The following is a 22,232-nucleotide window of genomic DNA, read 5'->3' as shown; positions in this document are numbered from 1 at the left end:
TTAAGAGGATTCAGGTGCATCCAAATCCATGTTAAACTATAGTTTAAATGTTAGTTTGAACCTGGATTGGCTTGACGGAACCCGTTTCAGTTGCTATAATTGTAAAGTGCTGAAAGACATGGATCACAAAAGGTATTTCAGATATGATTGTAAAGCAACATTTGGAAAGTCCTCCATATTATCCCCCTTACTTAGGTGAGGGAACACCTCAAAGTTAAACGATCACAATTAGAAAATGACACAGTAGCAACATAATTAATGACTTTTCAACTCATTTTAATAATTAATACAATCAAATTCATTCAGCATCAGCCTGCTGATAATGAGAAGGGATTTTCAATATTTTAGCTTGATATATTATTTAACATCAAACCATAATTGACAGGGATATAAAATACAAAACAATTTTTCTTCAGATGATGAATGACATGAAATCCTCATTTTGACTGTATTTTGCTTTGACACCAATTGTGTGCTGGGTTTACATGGAGGCAGCATGTGTGTGGTAAACATGGACATATATTCTATGCTGGTAACATTGAAACAATAAAGAAAAACCTGGATTGACTCGGACAGAAACAAAACCTAAACAACCATGATTTACAACATCAGTAGCACCTATAATAAGGGGCTTTAAGTTATATATTTCCCGTTGTGCTCATCCCACTCATGTCTTACTTTCCTTATATTAATTTTACAACGGCATAGCCAATATAATCGCTCACGGTAAAAATACCAAGCAGACCATACATGTCAAACAACCCTCTTCCAAACGACCTCTTTGGTCAATAACCATTACTCACAGGATGACACAGCTGTCATAAAGTACATGATTTCCTTGAAGCTACAACAATAAAAACTTTACTGTGCCCTCCGATGGATCAACACAGGATTCAAACTACAACGTCTGCATTAGTATCAACAGCCGAACTGCAGGCTGGCACCCATTAAATTAACTTATTATTGTTACAGCTCAACTGGTTTGACTAGAAAACATTGTGTTTTGTGCCAGACAACTCTTGGAGAGCACTGTTCAATTAATAAAAAAGAAAAAGAGACATGTCAAAAATACAAAACATTCATTTCCATCTGCCCTAAAAAATAAAATAAAAAAGAAGAAACATCCAGACGTACATTTTTTGGATCTGACTGTCACTAAATTAATACAAACCCATTCAAAGCCTCTCGGTAAAAAATACGCTTCTCATAAAACACTGAATTTGACACACTGTAGATAAGTTATTTTTAATATTTGAAAGTTCAAGGGAATTTTTTAAAATGTCAGCTCATATATATGTAATTTAATTGTCGTTGAAGTCAAGGAGTCTCATCTAGTGGAGTTAATAATGAATAGGTGCATTTGAGACTCCCAGGGGTTTTTGGCTCGGGGGAAGACCGTTCTTTAGGTCGTTCAGGACTGGGATACTCGGGGACAGTTCATCAGGGCAGGACTGCTGTAGACTCCCACTGTTCATGATCATGTGTGCGGGCGTTGAACAAATCCCTACAAGAGGAGAGGATTGACAATTAGAGGAAACAGGTAGTAATACAACACTCATAATACACCTTAATCTGCAGCTAGCTACGTTTCTACTTTAGAAACAAGCTCGGTTTGTGGCCAAAGAGAGACTTGTCTGCTGCAACCTTCATGTTTGGGCTTGACTATGGTGATGATGTTTATCTGAATGCATCTTCTTAATGCCTACACTCTTTGGATACCGTCTCCCATGTGGCTCTGTGATTTATTCCAAACTTTAAAACCCTTGAACTAGGGATGCTCCGATCGATCGGTCACCGATCGAGATCGGCCGATACTCACTCTCTACCGATCGATCGGTGCTCTCTAAACATGCTGATCGCGAGAGCCGATCGCATGACGTAAAATACATGACACTTTTCTCTGTGTGCGGCAAAACAAGCTCGCCAAAATGGCTTCACCGGTCTGGCATTATTTTAAGGTGTCCGAAAAAGACAGTAAAATAGCGGTATGCAACGTGTGTGAAGCAGAAATCCTGCAGCTCCGCCCGCCGGACCGGTAAGCGCAGCAAAACACACACACAGGGAGAACCAGACCGCAGTTCATTTCCTCATATTCCAAACGATAAATTACGGTAGCAAATCACCCGGTTCTTTACGACCAGAACGATTAACGGGATACAAACCGGAGGAACCAGGCATGGAGGGAGGTGGCAGAGACAGTGGGTGAAACTGGTAGGTTTTCGCCTGTTTGGGGAGTTTACATATATATATATATTGCTCGCATAAAATCCCCGGGGTTTTTTGCTTTGTTTGTCGGGGGCGGGAGATTTATGTGATTGGTTGTTGGTCACGTTGCTCGCAAAAAAATCCCCAAGCTTTCAGACACGCCCAGCTCCAAGATTTTCAAGATTTTTGAAAAGCTGCTGTGTGGACGTACCGTAAGAGTTAGACCTAACACACTTAGCTATTTTATCTACCTCTGGAACAAGCTAAACTAGTTATTATATGTATTCTTCATTGTCGGGTCACTCATTACTGGATCAGTGAGCTGCATGAGATACTGACAGGCTGTCAGGAGAGGGAGAGAGGGGGAGAGAGAGGGAGAGAGGAAAAGAGAGCGCTTCCGCTAATTTCTCCCGTGTTATTATCCAAAGTGAATGTAAACTTGAATAATGTACATCATTTGAATGTAATAATTAAGTTGATTGTTGTTTGTGGAAGCTCCAGTGAATGAGCCCCATTAACTGAGTTTTAAACATCACTTTAAATGGAAGATTTAAAGTGATGTTTAAATCTCCCACTCGATCGGATCGGCCGATACTGATTCCAGCGATCGGCCCCGAAATTGGCGATCGGAGCATCCCTACCTTGAACACTGCATTGCTCCTTGTATGCTCGGGTTGGATGGTCCTTCTTGACCACTTGTAGATTGGAACTAGCTGCAATATGAGCTGAAACTCAGGGAGATGTTCTCTCTCAACAGATCTAAAGTGCTTCTTACTGACCCAAGCAGCAGACAACTGAAGATATTTTATTTAGTAATGTTTCTGATTGTGACTATGATATGCTCTCTGTTTTTAATGTGTTGCCTTCATCTGTGCTGCTGCTTATCTTGGCCATGATTCATACAAAAAACCTGTGAAAGACATTTTTCATCGCAATGAAACTTCCCTTGGTTTAATTAAAGGTTAAATGAAGTCCTATATTTTAACCAACCTGTGCTATACACTCTCCATATCTTCGCTGCCGTCGTCCTTCAGAGCCTCGTCGTCATTGGAAGCCTCCTCGACATGCGCCATCATGTCGGCCATCAGGGCCTCCTCCAGCCTTTTCCTCACACTGTACACCAGCTCCTCCTGTTTCCTAAACACAAACACAACAGGAAGTGGTTACAATTGGCAGTTACAGATGCCTATAACAGCCACTGAATCAGCACACAACCGATGGTGTGTTTTTACAAAGAGCCGGGTCACTGGTGATGGACTGTGGAACAGACAACAAGAAGGGATGGGGAAATCGTCAAGTTCATTTCAACTCAATCAGATCGGAGATTTCTTCATTATGTCTTTCTGATTCAAACTTTTTAGTTGTTATTGTGCATAAGCATATAAATGCCAATATTTTATAAACAGTGCATAATTTGATTATTCACAGTGCTTTATTATTACAAACTGAAGAATATCTTAGCAAGATTTGTAACCCAACTGTTACACAGGCACATCGATCGATCTTCCCAAACGGAAAAAAGTTCAAATGAGGAAACACATTTTAGATCTGACTACATTTAGAAATGATTCTAAGTGTAACGTCTTTCTTTGGGGTGGCTATAATACATTTTACTGCTCCACCTGTCCATTAGGTTACTTTGCTCCAGTGCTGGTAAACTTGTCTGCTTCTCCAAAATCTAGTTTGAGGAATACTCCAAGTTTGTGAAAGTACCTCACCAAACCCACTTCAAAACATCCAAAATATTCCTCCAACAATCAGGATCTTAACATTGTAAAAAAAAATCCACAACAGGTGATCAATGTGTGTTGTGTGATGCAGGGTACTTGCACTATTTTTAAGTACAAATGTAATGACTTTTAAGACTTTTTTAAGACCTCTAAAAGGAAAAAATAATACCAATACAAAAAAAATCGATGAACTAGACAACAGTATAAACCATTACTAAGTTTTATTGCATTTGAATAACGGGAAATATTCAGTGCACATTACCCAACATGACTGCCTTCGCATTAACACAAAAAAAAGGGTATGGCAGTAGACCAATGGAAACCCAGATACAATTGAATACCTCCTCTCCTACAATTCCAGACCTTTTTAGACCTTGAATATCAAAAAACAAATGTAAGACTTTTAAGACTTTGTAAGAATCCGCGTAGGGATGGGTACCGAGCCCCGGTATTAAACGGGCCCCGGGGCTTAATTATTAAAGACCGTGGTACCGTTAAGCTCCGACGTTAACGGTCTTTTTATCGGTACTGGAGACATGTAAAAAATATGTGTATATGTATTATTGCTCCACAAACATTATATTGCAGTTTTAGTGTTGCCAACTCCGTTTCTGACATGCAAAATGCGTCTTTTTAGTATTTTCGATCTTTCCAATCCAGGCGAGAGATCTCTCTCTCCTGCCTGCTTGCGAGGGGGCGGGGCAGTTCTCACACACACACACACACACACACACACACACACACACACACACACACACACACACACACACACACACACACACACAACACACACACACACACACACACACACACACACACACACACACACACACACCACACACACACACACACACACACACCACACACACACACACACAAACACACACACACACACACACACACACACACACACACACACACACACACACACACACACACACACACACACACACACACACACACACACACACACACAAAAGATAACCAGGTCCTCTTCAAACAGGACCAGTATACAAGAACTGTGCTCCCAGCATGCTTGTATACACTGAGGCCAGGGTTATTCTCTAGAGGAGGAGAGCACAGTGGGACATGTTACCATGAACAGTACAGTAAAACAAAGCCACTGGGGCTGAGCTGTCTCAGGGCTAAATGCTATACTCCAGTCTCGATGTGGACAATGCTTGTTACCAAAAGTGCAATAAGAGTTTAGCATGTAAGGGCGGTAACACGAGCAATTTGTCTAAACATTTATCAAAAGTGCACCACATTCAGACGGAGGAATGCACCGGGTTCGACTGTCTTTCTAGCAGCTCTGTAGCCCCGTCCACGAGTAACGTTTCCACGTCAGGTGTTATGTATGCTAGCAGCAACACACGGAGTTAACTCAATTATACAAACATGGGTTAATGATTAGAGGTAACTGATTTATTTATTTATTTAATATTTATAAGAGTACCGTTAAAAGACCGGACCGATAAGCGGTATCGATAAAAGTAGTAGTACCGTTAAAACCTGAACGATACCCATCCCTAAATCCGCGGGGACCCTGGTGATGGCTCACCTGATGTCCTCATCAGTGACGATGAAGGCCTTGCAGAGCGGCTGTGTGGTGTTGAGCCAGACTCCAGGGTTCTTCTCCACGGCTGCAGACAGCTGGCCGGTGATGGGAGCGGCGCTGGTGTGTAGAGCGCTGGCGATGGCCGACAGGAGGGTCTTATCTGTGCAGCCTGGACCCACACCTGAGGAGCAACAGGGGGTTATCAGACACTATGCAGAGACATCAAAGCTGGATCTCTGCTCAGGATCAGTAACATTCAGGGTTGGGTTGTAATGGAATACATGTAACGGCGTTACGTAATCAGAATACAAAAATCAAGTAACTGTATTCAGCTCACGTTACATTTGAAAAACGAGTAATCTGATTACAGTTACTTTCGTAAACCTGAAGTGAATACATTTTGGATTACTTATTAGAATTATTGGTGGAAAGATTTCCTCACAACATTTAATATTCATTATTAAAGGTACAGCCGAATCATCACAGCGCACAAAACCTATTACCGCCGCAGATGGACCAAAAAAGGGAGCGTTTGAAAAAAAAGGGGCGGGTCCGCTCAGTGAACGATAACAACGAAACATGGAGGAACAGAAGTCTGCGTTTAAGTCGTGTGTGTGTAGAGGTGTGTGTGTTAGGGGTGTAACGGTATCCGTATTCGTCCCGTACCGTCACGGTTCGGACGTCACGGTTCGGCACATGCAGTCACACGGCGAATACGCCTTTTTTTACGAGTGGGAAAAAAGTCTGTCACTCAGGGCAGTATTACACTATATATAATCCAGGGGGCGGTATTGCGCCTAAAAGCCAGCCACCCGTAAATAACAAATGAAGAACAAGAACAAAACACAACAAAACGAACACAATATATGAAGAAGAAAAGTTAGTATCTATGGCGAGTTCACACAACACACAGGAGCTAGAAGACCCACCTGCTTCTTTTAAATCAGGTGTGTGGGAACATTTCGGGTTCCCTGTGGACTACAACAATGATGGGGTGCGAGTTGTGGATCGGACGAGGACGGTGTGTCGGCGTTGTTCGACAGTGGTGCGGTATGCTAGGTGGTAACACGTCAAACATGCTCAATCACATCCGAGTCAGTCTCAGTCCGCAGCGAGAGGGTTTTCTCGACGGCAGGTGACATAGTTACCGCCAACAGATCTGCCCTCACTACTGACAATGTAGACAAACTCATCTTTTTGAAGAAAAACTTGAAAATATAGTAAAGCTTGAGTACCTTTATTTAGGCATCATGGCCTCACACACTCACAAGTTAATTACACATGTTAGACATTGCTCCTAAAAGGTACAGATTTTATTTTGTTTTATTTTATATTTTGACATCAGGAGATGTTATACAGTTCTGTATTGCCTTTTATTGATTGTGATTGAAACACTTTCTTATTATTTATTTTAATATTTTCAAGACATTCTTTTTAGCTGTACAGCTTATTTAACCTTTTTGTTTGACATTAGCCATTATAAATAATATGGCCATCTGAGTGTGTGTGTTACTGTTTGTGGTTTGTTTTTAACTGTGTAATACAGTTAATGATTCCAAATGTTAGAGTTCCTTATTTTCATACCAAAACTTGCACGACTGTCAAAAATAAATAACAGCAAAAACCGAAACCGTACCGAACCGTGACCCCCAAACCGAGGTACGAACCGAACCGTGACTTCTGTGAACCGTTACACCCCTAGTGTGTGTGTGGTTAAAACACATCAGCCTGCGGTCGCTCTTTAGCCTTATGATTCTGAAGGTAAACACAGTGAAGGCGGTGCGTTAAAGGCACTGCACGCTCCTCTTCTCAGAGGCTGAGTTAACCCTCCCGCTGCCTCCTGGTGCTGCAGAGATTTCATGAAGTGAAGGAGGTTTTCCTTCTATAAAACAGCTGAGGGCAGCAGATACTGTGAGTGTCACGGACATGAATTCATAGATCAAGGCAGACTGGTGCACACACTCTCCTGTTTTGCCAATCCGGTGCTTAAACAAATATAGCTCTACACCCCTGGCCGAAATGTCCTTAAAATGAAGTCTGAGTTCGACATTTTAATTCATGTCCTGCCAACACTACAGGACAGAAGGCGACACGCCCGTTCTAAGCCGTGTCCCTCACTCCTCACATCTTAAGCTGCATCCCCAAAAAGTGTATTGTGTTGTTACATCATTTCAGATGCTATGTTTCAGTTGTGCTCTTGATAAGCCATTAAAACAGTAAAAACACGTTCAGTTTCCTTTTGCTTTTTGTGTCTCCTGTTCACCAAAACATACCCATCTGTGATGGAAAAAGAAAGTAATCTAAAAGTAATCTGATTACTTTTTTAAGACGCGTAACTGTAACTGTATTCGGATTACTTTCAGAGCCATGTATTCAGTAATCAGTAACTGATTACATTTACAAAGTAACCCTCCCAACCCTGGTAACATGTTAAGACTGCAAAGAATAAATGTTTCTGAGGGATGCTGACATGTAGCCATTGGATGGTATGAAATATGTTACAGTTATTGTGGCCAAAGTAATGGTAATTCACGGTATTATACAGAAAATCTTCTTAATGGCATGACAGAAGGAAAGAATATTTTGAATTGCCTCACAGATACGAAACGGTTATATGTCATTACTGTTTTAGTGAAAATTGGAGAAAAACTAATAATTAAAAAATGTAAAGTTGCATTAAAAAAAAACGTGTGACTGTTCTTTCCGTTTACATTGTTTTACTTTTCTGCTATGATAGTGAGTTAGACAGCCTTTTCAAGTCATTCATGTGAGGATATTTTTGATTATCCCAACAATGGACATTTAAAATTTCACAATAAACAACGTTTTTTCTCTCTGAAGAATCGATGTTTACCGTGTTAATTTTACCTTGAAGGCCTTTAGGCAGTTCCATCGTTTTCACCAGCTCCTCTGCAATGTCAAAAGCATTGAGACCGCCGAGCTTCTTCTCCCAAAACAGCTGTAAACATAAAAAAAGTGATATTAGCTGCAGGCAGTTTTAACATACCATTTAAAATGTAAATATAAAACCACTTTGAGCAATGAAAAGAACAAATACACCATCAACATATTTAAACTCAAGTCTGATCCAACCAGTTTCATATTAGCACATAACCATTCAGCATTAGATAACACTGTTTGTATGGGGGGTGTTAAACAGTAACAGGTGACGGCTGTTTACCTGTCGGGGCTGGTCCACAGCTTTCTGAGGGTCCGTCTTCACTTTGTTGTTTGGGTGGTTGGTAACCTTGGTAACAGGCTGCTTAAAGATGGAGGCCGTCTGTCTTACTGGGAGCGACGTGTTCAAGTCAGGTTTACCCTGAAGAAAACAGAGGAAGAATGAGGCCAGGATGGATACAGGAGAATGTCAAATGATCAAAGAGACAGAACATGACATATGGATAGGCAGGTGGTTGTCATAACAAGAAGCTGATGTATTCAATTCTCTCTAGTATCATAGTCCATGTTTTACTGTATTTTTTCTGTTTTGCTTTTATTTTACATTTTTAAATTGTTTTATTTCAACTAATGCTGTCAAAATTATCGCGTTAACGGCGGTAATTACATTTTTGAATTAATTGCGTTAAAATATTTAACGCATGTGCAGAATGGCCCGCCCCATACATCCCACCAGTGGCAGCGCCAGGGTATGGCTGGGGTAGGCTACACCCATACCAAGAAATGGCTTAGCCCCACCATGACAAATGATGTTAAAGTAAGCAAAATAAAGTCTGCCAACTCGTGCGGAGTAAATTGCAGACAGCAGTTAGTAAGATTGATTTCAGTAGCCACTTGTCTGGAAATACCGAAGACCAGAAACGGTTTTGAAAACTTTTGTCACGTAGTGATCGTCTTCTCAAAAGAACATCTTTGATAATGTCTTCTGGCCAATCAGAATCAAGATAACGGCGTGGTGTTGTTGCAGGAAGTCCCGACGGAGAATACTTTTGCTGTAGTACAGGTAACACATAACTGGTACGCAGGTTATGTGCGTAATCTGAAATGCGTACCGTCACTTGTGTCACAAAGCGCATTTGCGTACCGACGTACTTGTGAAGCTTTTCCAGAAGGCGGTTAGATCATCGGACGACAGAGTCGGTCTCTGTGTGCACAGACAGGGCTGCTGTTAACGTCGGTCTGTACAACGGAATTGTGCCAAAACTACGCCAACCGGCTGCGGAGGGAGACTCCCCCCCCCTTCACTGGAGAACTGCGCTAAAACAGCTGATCACAACGTTCACACTCTGTGGTCACGAAGTACTCCACTAGCCCCCCCCCCGTCGACTTTCCTGAAGTACTCCCCCGTTGATTAAAATCAACACGTAATGAATTAAGACCCCACGGTTTGATGATTGATAGGTGTGTGGGCTGTCTTTCATTTTGACACACAGAAAAATGTTATAATAAACATTACATTACATACTGTATGTTAAATGGTTATTCTTTCACACAGTGACGTCACGAGCTACCCACAATGCAACGCGCGCCATATATATATAAATACGCCATTTTTCTGGAGGTGCAAAAATCCTGGAGGTGCTAATATAAACAGCTAGCTAACGTTGCCAGGCAGAGCGCACTAGGTTTTTTTTCTGAATTAACGACCGAAGAAATCGCTGCATGTCTTCGGATTACATCTCTGGACTTGAGGGGTGTGCTCTAGGTCGTTACCAGCGTAAACTAGAGCTGTGTGGGTTGTCGGATTGCGCTTACAATGTATGGAATTACGACCCTCGAAAGTGGCCTTCGGTCGATTTTGGCAACATCTACGTCTATCTTCTGCAAACACCAGGTGAATACCCCACTTGTCACAATAATATTATCATGCCAATGCATATATGTGGTATTTTAGAGTTGACTAGATATTGATTAAGGCAATAGACTATGATATTCTGCTTGCACCTCGTGTGAAATGGCGGATACCGGAAGTACGGTGTCGCCCTCGGCCCAAAACCCGTATGTGTGTGTGAAAGAATATCCGCCTTCTTTAATTTATCTTTCCATTCCCACAACAATATACATAAAGAAATGGCATATTTTGGACATAGTTCGAATGGTGATTAATCATGATTAATTAATTTTCAAGCTGTGATTAATCTGATTAAAAATTGTAATCGTTTGACAGCCCTAATTTTAACATATTATCACTGTAGATGTTTTATCTTGTTCTGTATTCATTTTAAGATTGTTGTTATGTTTGCTGTAAAGCATTTTGGGCTGCTTTGTGCATGAAAGGTATTATATTATTCTCAATCAGGGGCACTAAAAAGACCATTTATAAGACGTGATGACCCTTTTTCGACGTACTTTCATAACACCCAAACAACAGAACAAGCATTGTTATTATTGTGACTATGAGTTCATAAACAAATAGATAATCAATGGGATGAACTGTGGTAGGAATGGGCTGCCTTGCTTTATTACTGTTACAATCATTGTTATTGATCCTACGTTTTTATATGTTTCATAATAATGCAGAATATGTTTGCCCATACCTGGGAATAATTGCAGAAGATTTAAATAAAAACATTTTGAAAACAAACAAAAAATAAGGACTAAAACCTAACATGTGATTTTAATCTGCAATTTATTTTTATGTGACAGTATTTCGCCTGCAGTTCTCAATATATTAATGCTTTATTATTAAATAACATGTAATTTAGCTGACGCTTTTATTCAAAAGGCACTTTCCATGAGTGCAATTAACCAAGAGGATGCAAATCGAACCATCCAGAATCCTGCAAGTACTTCTTATTCTTAAGTTTAAAAAAGTCAAAAGAAATTAGGACTACATCAAACTTAAAAGCTATTTTAAGATTTTGGTTTTTTTAATGTCAAGGGGCCGTCGAAACAGGTGGGTTTTCAGTCATATGTACAGTGTGTTTTCATGCATGACACAGGGTCAAGGTCACCATCAGTTGTATATGTATTTTGTATTTTATTATATGTTGCATTGTTGGAGGAGCTCAGGTCAGAAGAATTTCATTGCCATTTCTACACTGTAGCTTTGTGCATATGACAATAAAACCTTTGAATTTAATTTGAATGTCAGTCAGTAGCTGGTCATCATGAGTCCATTTGTCTCACCTTGTTCTGGTTGTTGTTATCGTAGCGCAGCCTCTGGCGGTTCTTGTTCAGCTTGCTCATCAGCATCTTCCCCGTGCGGAAATCGAAGGAGCTGAGGTCCATCTGGTTTCCAAGGTAACGGGCCAGCTGAGGCTTGCTCCGAAACTTCTTCCCTGATGGACTGGCGAGGAGGCAGAGGCATGATAAACCAAAACACTCGTATATCATCTCTTTACAAAAACACCGAGAAGGTATCAAAAAACAAACAGAGACGACGGCAGGGAGAACTGACAGGTCACATTTTAAAAAGCACACAGCAGACAGAAAAACTACAAACATCAACAACAACATGCAACAAGTCAGAAGCAAACAGAAGCACATCCAAATGAGCAATGTCACTAAAAATCACGTTAAGTTGTGAAATGGATGCAATCTTTGATGTACACTCTACCCCAAGCCATGTTATGCGTCATATGTATTTGAGTATAATAGGTTCAACAACATTGTATATAACTTTGAGAACCAATGAACACAATGTCACTAATGTTTCTAAATGAAAACATTGTACCACTTGAGGAAGCAACATTATCTTTACAAATCCTGAGAAATGACCAACAAAACTGTGGGTGGATTCGTGCTAGTAACTCATGCAAATCTTACATCACACACCACAGTAAACAGCAGTACGAGTGTACAGTTAGCCTACCACAAACTATACAACCGACCCGCCTCCCCCCTTTCTTGCCTCTGTTCCTCATCTTGCTCTTCTCCTCTGCTAAATGAAAACAAATCTGGCGTTGTTGATTCACTTCAGTGGGAAATAAAGAGTATTAACTGAGAGGAAGTGTAATGCATCATAAGGCCTGCTGCAGCTACTACTAGCCTGCATACACTCCTTATCTCACCATTGGTGGCCTTTTTACCCCGCTGCAAACAGACCCCCCCTCCTTCCCATCACAAACTTTACACAGACCCCCCCTCCCAATTATCAACTCCTGTCTTGTTTCCGCAAACTCAAGTTTTGCAAGCCCCCGTTCGTTTAGTACCTAAAGTAATAGACATCACTTTTTCCAGCTGACAAACCCGACTTTCTGGTCACTTCTTCCATTTTCCAGCCCTTGGGGAGAGCAGTGCAATCCCACCTTTTCTTCTCCATTTCCCACGCGAGTAGCCTATATATCCACTTAAAGTTACTGCGATTGGGTTTTAAGGCTTATTTTTGTGGAAGGCCTACCGCTTCTTACGCTTTTGTTTCGACCATATTACAACATGCGTCCTCTGTAATGGGATCTCCCTGCTAACAACATCTCGTCTTTGTCGTCGCGCAGATCGCTCCGCCGCGGACCTCGGACCGCATCACTACCTGTCTGTCTAGTCGGGTTACCAGGGCTACATCCGCAACTATGAAAACATAGGACAGCGCGGGCAGGACGATACAGGAAGTCAGCAGACATTGGTCACGGAATAAACGGGTTAAACTTTATTTAACTTAACTTTAAATCGCAATTTGTTTGAGGGAGCAACATGTACCGTTTGAGACATGTGACTATTTCACATTAATGATCATTGAATTGTCAGGAGCTGGTGTTATACGTCTCTAGTTGTGTCCTGTGTATGTTGTAATGCCATTTTATACTCTTTATGCGTGTAGGTGTATTCGTGTTTTATTCTGTAATGTTATGTATGTTCATCTCAGTGTGTGTGTTTTAGTTTGGTCCTAGCCTACTTCATTCTGTAATGTTATGGTTACAATGTTAGTTTGTTTTTGTTGTATTGCCTCTATGTAAAGTCTGTTTAATGGACCCCAGAATAGAAAAGCCTCAAAGTGTTTCAGTAATGCCCTAACATTACATTCAGTACACTAATTGTTCAAACTTGTATGCCAAGAACATTCAAAGACTCAAAAAGCAATGGTAAAATAGTTTTTCTCCGTAATGTTGTTCAAAAAGTTTGTGTTTAATAGTTTAAACTTGCGGTTTCATTCTTTTTTATGTGATAGAAAAATGAGGCCTCTAAATTAGAAGCATGTTGTTGTCAAAATCATGTATTCAAATATTATAGTTGACTAATTGTTAGGCCTATATTATTATATCGTAACATAGCTTCCATTCTTTTGTTTTCTGAAAAAGTGTATTTATAAAATATGATAAAAGAGGGCTGCATGGGAAGATTGAACATTTAGAAGTTCCCTAAAAACATGTTATGACCGTAATGCTTTTCTTTTGAAAGGTTTCCCGGAAGTGTTCTACTCTATGTTGACGCCGAAGGCTGCTCCAATGTTAACGTATGGGAAACATACATTAGACTACAGCTACGAAATAGACCATTAATACATTTCACGCAAATGCAATGATAACAATGATGGACGCCGGTGACTAATTAAATATTCAAGATGTAGAAACATGTCGTCCCTCACTTGTAGCTTTGCACGGTAACACAAAATGCGAAAGTTTCATGTTCGTGAAATAGGAGAGCCTTTTCAACACGACAATGCCCACCGTTGTCATTCAAACTTAACGCCGGCTTGTATGAATGAACAAAGTAGATCTTATCCATAATACACAGACACCATTTTAAAAAGCGTATCATGCATTTAATGAGTCTTTGTGCAACGATTCCGACACAATATATCTATTTTTTAAGGTGGAAATCCTTGTCGAAATAGCACTGTCGACGCAGTGTACCGCATTCAACATTTGCTGTAAATATCAAGACAGTTAATAAAGCATATTAGAGTCATGCTTAGGAAAAAGACCGACATCATAGCTGGAGACCACAGCATTGTTATTTTCAAACGCGAAACCACATAGTGCATCTGTCTAATCGATGATAAACATACTTTCTAATTACATTATGAAAACGACATAAGGCGCATTAAACGCTGCAATTGCAATCAATACAGTTGTTGGTGGTTTCAAATCCCTTCAGATTATGTACTTACTCGTTTTTATCCATCTTGAAGACACTATCTCGTTTTCTCCCTCTCGCTATGTTAAATCCCTTCTCTCTCCTCATTCAGTCCCCTCCCCCTTCGATGGGAGAAATGAAAGACATTATCCACGCAAATTTCGCAGTCTGGCTGATAAAAAGGGAATAATGTCTGGGCGAACCTGGGGTATTCCCAGTGTGCTAGGCACACAATACCTCGGTGGATGTGTGTGATTCAGCATGCATAAGGAAATACAATAACATACTTCGCATAAACATTGTCTTCAATATATTTTTTATTTCATATTGCTTTAATGTACAAATAAACATCAAGAGTTGGCAAATATAAGGTTTTTCAGATCCAACTGCCCGTCTTTTAAAACTGCCCCATGAAAAATAAAAGTACAGTATTTCCACTTTTATTCAGCATTGAACAAATCGATTTTTTAAAACCCATTTTAACAGTAAATTCAAGCAAAAACATTTAATTAGTTGGCTTTTTGCTGAATAACTGGACAAATCGGAACAAATTAAAAGATTTATTCACATTAAATAAAACTGGATCGAAACCCACACATATACAGAGTGCATCTTGAAGTCCCAACTACTGGCGAGCCCTCATTGACTGATTTTCGAGCCAGGGCATCCCTCTTAAGCTTGTGTTGCGTTATCAACCCATCCATGTGCCCATTCCCCAATCTGGTCCTGTAGCTGTAGGCACAAACACAAATCCAACTTGTTAGCAAAATGTACATGAAAAAATCTGTTTAAATGTGTAAGAAGCACAATCTTCCTGTCTTGTTGGATTTCTGACAAAAACACATTCAAGTAGGGTTACAGGGGATTATAGCAAAAATGATGGGTTGTGATGGTGAATAGGGCTCCAAAAAGTGTATACATCTTAATAGAGCTTAGAAATATCAACTAGTGTGATTTAGGAATGGATATGTCTGGGATTAAGGTTGCATTGTTATTATTATTTATTAAATCAAATAATACATACTGTACTTGAGCACTGCAGGAAAGCTCAAAAGGGCCAATAGCAGTATTGAGAATTATAAACATAGATTAAAAAAATAAATTCAACCTCTAACCAATAAAAAAATAAAATAAATGTGAACAATTACAACAAAATGCAACACAATTGGGTCAGGTCAAATAAATGCATATTTATTTGAAATCTCTATTTTCTCATAATAAGCTTCTTTTCTTTTTGTATTATTTATTTGGAGTCACATTGTATTGATAGTACAGTTTGATTGGCACATAATTTTTGAGTGAACCAAAAATGGCAACAAAACAAAAACATATGACCCTTTTGCAAAGCTATAGATAACACAGAAGTGTAAAGCAATTTATTCCCTTGTTATTCAGCACTACAGAAGTATTATAATAACCGTTTTGTCTTCAGTATGGGTTGCATGTGCAGATGTTTGAGAAGAGTTCAAACAAACTGCCAGGTGTAAGCAAGGTGACAGTAACTAATACTCAAGAGCGTTAGTTGAATGTTCAGTTTAACACCTGGCATGGCCTACACCTGCCTGCATCGTATCATGATTACATGGGTGGGGTTAAAGCTAATGAGCAATCCAAAGGAACATTGCAAACAGAGTGTGTGAAAATATCCTATTACACTAGCGTGGGTCAAACTAACAATACACTCACAATTTAGTTGTGTGGGACTCTATTCATCCTTTTTGAACTTCTGATTAATGTATGGCACATAGTCCAGAATTAATCGCCAGTCTGTGAAGTGAACGAGCGCCACTCCACCAACTGTACCCCAGGCAGCCATGTTCGGTATCCTAGACGGGAGAAAACAATGGCTTTCAGAAATGAGACATTTACTCCACTGACTGCAATACATATGTCAAGAACAATTTGATAGTTGTACTCATGATTCAGAAGGCATGATGGTTTACAAAATATATAATTGTATTTATTTCAAGTTTCGGGATGCACACCTACCTAATTAAATGTAGTCAGTTCTTGCTACTCTCACAAGTTAAGTATGATTATCAATATTTACAAGTCATAATTGTGTGTTTGGCTTTTAGACGAACCAAATATTCTAGGTTGAACTGAACTGGCTTGTTGTACATCGTGGGCTAAATTAAAATATGAAATAAAGGTTACAATTGTTGGATAGTATAGAGGTTTGATAATGAGAAACATATTGTGTTACATATAATATTAATCCTTGAAAAACACTGTTCAGCGGTGGCTATTTCTCTGTGTGCACTTTGCAGAGTCATTCATGCAGGGTCATCTGTGCTACCCAGTTATGTTGATACAAAAACGAACAGCTGTCATGTATTATTAACTTGAACTATTATGAGTAAGTCAACACTACACTCAAGAGAAAATAATAATACACCTTACACAAAAACATATATTCATGTCATTAATACATTATACTAAAATCTTGATTTTTGTATAATCGAAGTTTATCAGATTAATAAAATGGTCAGGTATATCATAAATAAATTAGGAGATACGACTAAATGTTAGCAAAGGAATAAGAACAGTTCTGTTGAATAAAATATTCAGGGCATTAATGTTTCCACATTTAAGAATTGAATTTAAGATAAGAATGCAATTACATTTCCTGAGCATTAAATATATCACAATACCCAATACAAATCTTTAGTGTCATATAAACATTGTTACTTGCCTCCTCCACTAACCTTGCTATTCAGTAGCATTATGCTAACTAGCCAGCTAGCTGAACCAGTAGGAAATAATCAAGCAGGCTAAGCTAAAGTTAGCTAGTTAGCCAAACGGGTCACACAGAAGGACACAGACTTGTTGACATCATTTGAAACAACTAAAAAAATATTGTTTCCGGTAAACCACTCCACCTCTGTTTGATTTAACTTACCACGTCTTTAGAATAGTGATATACTTCGCACCGACGAATTTATTTAGTATGTTCTGCACCATCCTGACCTTCTGTTTGTTGTAGTTCTTTGCTCCTTTTAACGCTGATGGGCGTTAAGGACCCTGGGCTGCCTTTTCTCATGCCTGTTTACAAACAACCGACGTGCTGCGTGCAACATCGTGACACTGCTACGGGTCATTTCAGGCAACCGTGTCAAAGGTCTCTGTTTACAACACACTCGTTTTAAAAAAAGATTATCTGGTATTAAGAATGGATTGCCAGCGCTGGTTGCACCAGGAATTGAGACCCGACTCATCAGGCATACAAATAATATGACCATTACAGTGCACACATTTTCACATTTGAATTACAAGGTTATTATTGGGCTATACTATAGCCCAATAATAACCTTGTTTTTATTCATTTAAGTCGTGTATGGCTAAGATAATTAATTTGTCATTACATCCTGTTACTGCATCCCAAAACGCATGAGTTGCATTGACGCAGGCTTTTACTGCTGCCATAAATAATGCCATGTATAATGACAATGTAACTGCGTGTGTGTATTAGCACTGATTTTCATTGAGGACCATTTGCATCCTAATGGTGCAGTTTTGGGCGAAATGTATGCAATGTATGCATGCATATAAAAAAAGGCCCCGATTGAGGCAATGTGTAATTCAAACTAATATCCCACTTCTGAAAGAGTTGACTTTATGAAATTGGTTTATCTTTAATATATTGTGGTGCCTCGGTTGCATAATCAAGAGACTCATGCGCATTTCATCCAAATGGCAAATATATGAACAAATTCATTCCCGAACTACAATAAACCCTTTATTACAATGTTTTCCTTTATTTTCCTTTTTATGTATACAATATTCAAAAGCCAGACATTGGAAAAGGTATAATCTGTTATTAAAAATGGCACATTTATTGCTACATTACTGTTATATACAGGACAGTTCTCAACTATATATATTTATATATATATATATATATAAAACAAAGAGAGAGATTGAGTGAGGCACTGAGGACCCTGCAGGAGTCAACAGCGTCCTCACCCGCAAGATGTCAGGCTCTGTACCTGTGAATGTATTTATTTGTTTACACTCAATTCATCAATAGTCTCCCCCTTTTAAGTTCAACAAAGATATGACAAAACTGTTGAAAGCAAGTGTTTTATTACTGCTTTCTTATACCAAAACAATTTCAAGCCCGTCAACTTAACATTTGCCATCATAATATTGTAACTTTTCTGTTGACATCATGTGGTCCTGCAGTGGTTGGCTTGCTTTTCTGCAGATTTCAAAATGCGTCTCATGTCAAGACTCATGTTAAGAAATAAAGTTCCCCCAAACTAATAATTTGAGTGTTTAGCTTAAATGCTAATGTGATGGTCACTGAATACTAAATGACATTAATTCAGATTCCCCCCTTGGAACAAATCGGCAATATTCAGTACAATTATTGATCTTGTAATATTAAAAATAAAAATAAAAACTTCAAATACAACTTTTTGAAAGAAGTGATTCAAACTTCCCACAAAAAGTCACTGTCAAGGGCATCAAAGAGCTGGAAGAGTGAAAAGTCAGAGGTGAGAATAGTCAATGGAGACTGAATATACTGAAAGACACTGCAGCAAAGGGCTTACACTCTGATGTACAGAAATGTTAAATGCTCCAAGTCATAAGAGGTTCCAGCTAAGATGGAAAATAAAATCCACTCCCTACATTGAAATTGAAGCAACACATACACTGAAACATGTCAATGTGCATCAAAAGCAGACAATCAGAGCCAAACGCAGCATGTATTGAACCCTGTAATGTCAATTGATATAACAATATAGGGCGGATAGAAAGAAAACTCATGACCTGGATCCATGACCTTAACTAAAACAGCAGTTTGGACAATATAATCCAGTTGAAGAATTAGAAAAAAGGGAATAAAAACTAAACAAGATCTACGTAACATTTATTTATTTAACTAGATACACTGAAAGAAAATCTCTTTATACCATTTAAACTTCTTCCTGAAAATTGAAAAAAGCATTAGGAGAAGGGAGGGTGGGGGAATGAACAAGTACCTCTTTAATCTCCATGATAAATGAAATGATATGGTTCACAAAATAAAACGGTCTTAAATGAAAATACAAGTTCAGGCACTGATAAGGTATCACTCTCCCATCATGTCATCTTAAGTCTTGAGAATGAAAAGGCCACACTATTGATTTGTATAGGTCTTTTTCTTCATCTCTTTTTGTAGAAATTAAACACAAAATGCTCTACCTCCCATATGTGATTACATGTTGGTAAAAACCATTCACAACATGACATGGGTATAACATCACAATAACACTGTTTTGTTCTCCATTATTTTACACCCAAATACTCCTGTCTGCCTCCAAAATTAATGTGCAGGTTACTAAAAAGTGATCTGCACACTGAGAGCCACTTAGTTGGGGGCAAACATTATAAAAAGGTGAAATTAACTAATTGACCCTACTGACAAAACCCAGGAACACAACTTTGACGATGAAGGTGATCCACATTTGTATGGTAGCTACATTCAAAAACCAGTTGCATAATTACTGTTGGAGACAAAAATCTTCCCACATTATTCCTCAGTGCCTCACCGATAAGTAAGACCACTTCAACAGGACAATCTCTGTCCACATGCCCCCAAATGAAAAAAAAAAAAAAAAAAAAAAAAACTCATCTGGGTAGCTCATGGTACGCCTTTCAACTTAAACTGGAATCAAGGATACCCCAAACACTTTTTCATTCATAATCTGTTGCCCTTTTTACCTCTGCCATCCCGTTCAAATGAGTAAATTTTTGAACAATTCCATTTCAAATGTCAAATAGTTCCCCTTTTCAGCTCATCTACAATACACTCTAAACTTCAAACTAATATTGCCATTTATGTAAAAAATCTACAATGTATAGACTAACAAAAAATATATATTTTTATATATATTTAATTTTTGAAAAATGAAACATATCAGAGTAATGTATGAAGTGAATTGACACGTCACACTTCTCTCGGTAAGAAACACGAGAACAAACGTACTCAGGAGGAAGGTGAGGGGCTGTAATTCAGTGGGAATGCTCATTTAGGAAAAGGAAGCCTCCGTTAAACAGAGGCTCGTCTGCTTCAAACATGTGTGGATTGTTGAGATCCCGTCAAAGGAACCCAGATTTGTGTGTCTTTTACAGAACATTAATTAAAGGGGGGGGAAACTTGAGCTGTAAAGTCTGCTGGCATTGTAAATAAACCATTTTAAGTAAGTAAGAGCACTAAGTGGTGCTGATCACTTAGCAGGAGTCTCAAATGGCTTTTTATAAAAAGACGTTCATGGACTGAATGCACAACAGGTGGACACTTAATTTTCAGCCTAAACTTATAACTGTGCTTTGTCTTCTCTAAGTATGCTTTAGTATATAAAGCAGTACAAAAACCTGAACCTGTGACGAGGGATAAGTGGAGTAACACTAGAATTTGTAGTCAACGAATAGGAAGAACAGTTTTGTAGTTGACAGACTCTACCGATTGGATAACTCATAACCTTCAAGGAAGGATTATTTTTACTCCAAGGCTTCGGATGCCCCGAGGGATGAGACCTGGCTTCAGTCAGAGACTTTCTCTACGTCAGAGTTTCCGTCTTTCGAACTGTCAAGACGTTGACCTTTCCATTTCCTTCCCCCCAAACATTTGCTGATAAGATCAAGGAAAAGTCACTGAATTTAGACAATTCAACTTCAACTATGGGCTTGGTTACATAACATATGTAAGACTGTACCATCACGCTGGGAATGACATACATTAAAAATAATTGCTCATACACATAAGCAATCCCTCACAATAAATGTTCCTCACATGTAAAGCAATTTGCTTAAATGTCAAATAGAAAACATGTAACAATTAGGCACAAATCCATGATTCAATTTGTGTTTGTTTAGGTCTCCTCTCCCTCACAAGAGCACCTCTCGGCAGTGTGTCAAGTCCCAATTTGTGGCAGGACAAAAAGTTCTCCGGTGTTCCATCATCTTGTGGAAACCAAGAAGAAGATGTATTTTTTTACATGTATAAAACAAAGCAAAAACTAAAAAAAGTTCTTCACATTTGAGCTTGTAGTCATGGTTGGGAGTGCGACAAACAGGCTGTGTCAGTTTTGGCAGTATGCATGTGTGTACGAGTGTGTGAATGTGCATCTTGAAACTTGAACGGACCATACACAGACATGTCCACATATACACACACACACACACTGAGAATAATGGGTGGAAGAAATCTGTTAAGGCCACATCCTCTGACAGCCAGGGAAACACCACCGGATCTGTGAAAAGGAAAGACAAGGTGATTTCTTCATCATAATTGAACATAAAAAAGTGAGCTCTTGAAACCCATTTTTGATAGCATTCATTGTCCGACCATTTACATTTAGAAATACATTTGCATCGGGTAGTTTTCATGGTTTATGGCAGATTAAGCCTTACTATTCAAGTAGGGTTCACACACACCAAGGTTTCAAGACAAATGACTAGTCTTGCTAACCAATTATGTTCTACTTCTGCTGCTCAGCACAAAAATGTAACTTTTAATGTGGTTTTAATTGTGAAGCAGCCAGTAAGAGTTGAGTGCAAAATAAAGCATATAAAAGACGAGTAATTTCCAACTTCACTGTTTCTGCTGTGGTGTTAATATCCTCACACAAAAATAGGAAAGGAAAAGGGCAATTATTGACTTTCTCTTTAATTGAAACAATGTCAGTTTGTTTGTCTAGATGTATTTTGGAAAAAAACAGCTGGTTAAGGCCTAGGAAATAACAGTGTCAGCGGCTTATTTAATGTAGGCCTTATTA

General features: G+C 39.0%; 3 protein-coding genes across 20 annotated transcripts in view; all 3 read right to left on the bottom strand.

The window, feature by feature from the left end:
• Nucleotides 1-255: 255 nt before the first annotated feature.
• On the bottom strand, nt 256-14,691 carry mbd3b (methyl-CpG binding domain protein 3b). Of its 5 annotated transcripts, none has more exons than XM_034216274.1 (8): nt 14,501-14,673; nt 12,266-12,334; nt 11,581-11,740; nt 8,675-8,812; nt 8,362-8,452; nt 5,497-5,674; nt 3,196-3,342; nt 256-1,504 (listed from the first exon to the last, which is right to left on the bottom strand). In XM_034216274.1, the coding sequence occupies exons 1-7, from the start codon at nt 14,572-14,574 to the stop codon at nt 3,201-3,203; spliced, it is 852 nt and encodes a 283-aa protein (XP_034072165.1). In that variant the 5' UTR covers nt 14,575-14,673; the 3' UTR covers nt 256-1,504; nt 3,196-3,200. The 5 variants fall into 5 exon arrangements, with proteins under 5 accessions (XP_034072165.1, XP_034072166.1, XP_034072168.1 ...); XM_034216275.1 differs by having other exon boundaries at nt 12,266-12,331; nt 14,501-14,557; XM_034216277.1 differs by lacking the exon at nt 12,266-12,334 and having other exon boundaries at nt 14,501-14,691.
• A 74-nt stretch (nt 14,692-14,765) lies between these two features.
• Nucleotides 14,766-17,498, bottom strand: LOC117546146 (cytochrome b-c1 complex subunit 10-like). The gene is made up of 3 exons (XM_034216280.1): nt 17,369-17,498; nt 16,153-16,292; nt 14,766-15,198 (listed from the first exon to the last, which is right to left on the bottom strand). Exons 1-2 carry the CDS (start codon nt 17,428-17,430, stop codon nt 16,172-16,174), a joined length of 183 nt encoding a protein of 60 aa, XP_034072171.1. The 5' UTR covers nt 17,431-17,498; the 3' UTR covers nt 14,766-15,198; nt 16,153-16,171.
• A 701-nt stretch (nt 17,499-18,199) lies between these two features.
• tcf3b (transcription factor 3b) overlaps nt 18,200-22,232 on the bottom strand; it is a 31,177-nt gene continuing 27,144 nt past the window's right edge. For all 14 annotated transcript variants that reach the window (XM_034216268.1, XM_034216262.1, XM_034216273.1 and 11 more), the window contains one exon: nt 18,200-21,707. The gene's annotated coding sequence lies outside the window, so the exon portion shown is untranslated. The remainder of the gene's footprint in view (nt 21,708-22,232) is intronic.

This window comes from Gymnodraco acuticeps, unplaced genomic scaffold, assembly GCF_902827175.1.
Source record: "Gymnodraco acuticeps unplaced genomic scaffold, fGymAcu1.1, whole genome shotgun sequence".
NCBI classification, from domain to species: domain Eukaryota; kingdom Metazoa; phylum Chordata; class Actinopteri; order Perciformes; family Bathydraconidae; genus Gymnodraco; species Gymnodraco acuticeps.
Note: the sequence above shows the minus strand (reverse complement) of the source record. Positions and strands in the feature narration are given on the sequence as shown.

Excerpts from the sequence above, each read along its gene's own strand:
- LOC117546146 (XM_034216280.1), bottom strand. The coding sequence starts at position 17,430 with ATGGTGCAGAACATACTAAATAAATTCGTCGGTGCGAAGTATATCACT. Across the intron at positions 16,293-17,368 it reads ATCACTATTCTAAAGACGTG|GATACCGAACATGGCTGCCT; the intron begins GTAAGTTAAATC and ends TCTCCCGTCTAG.
- mbd3b (XM_034216274.1), bottom strand. The coding sequence starts at position 14,574 with ATGAGGAGAGAGAAGGGATTTAACATAGCGAGAGGGAGAAAACGAGAT. Across the intron at positions 8,453-8,674 it reads CTGTGGACCAGCCCCGACAG|CTGTTTTGGGAGAAGAAGCT; the intron begins GTAAACAGCCGT and ends TTATGTTTACAG. Across the intron at positions 3,343-5,496 it reads GTCACTGATGAGGACATCAG|GAAACAGGAGGAGCTGGTGT; the intron begins GTGAGCCATCAC and ends GTTTGTGTTTAG.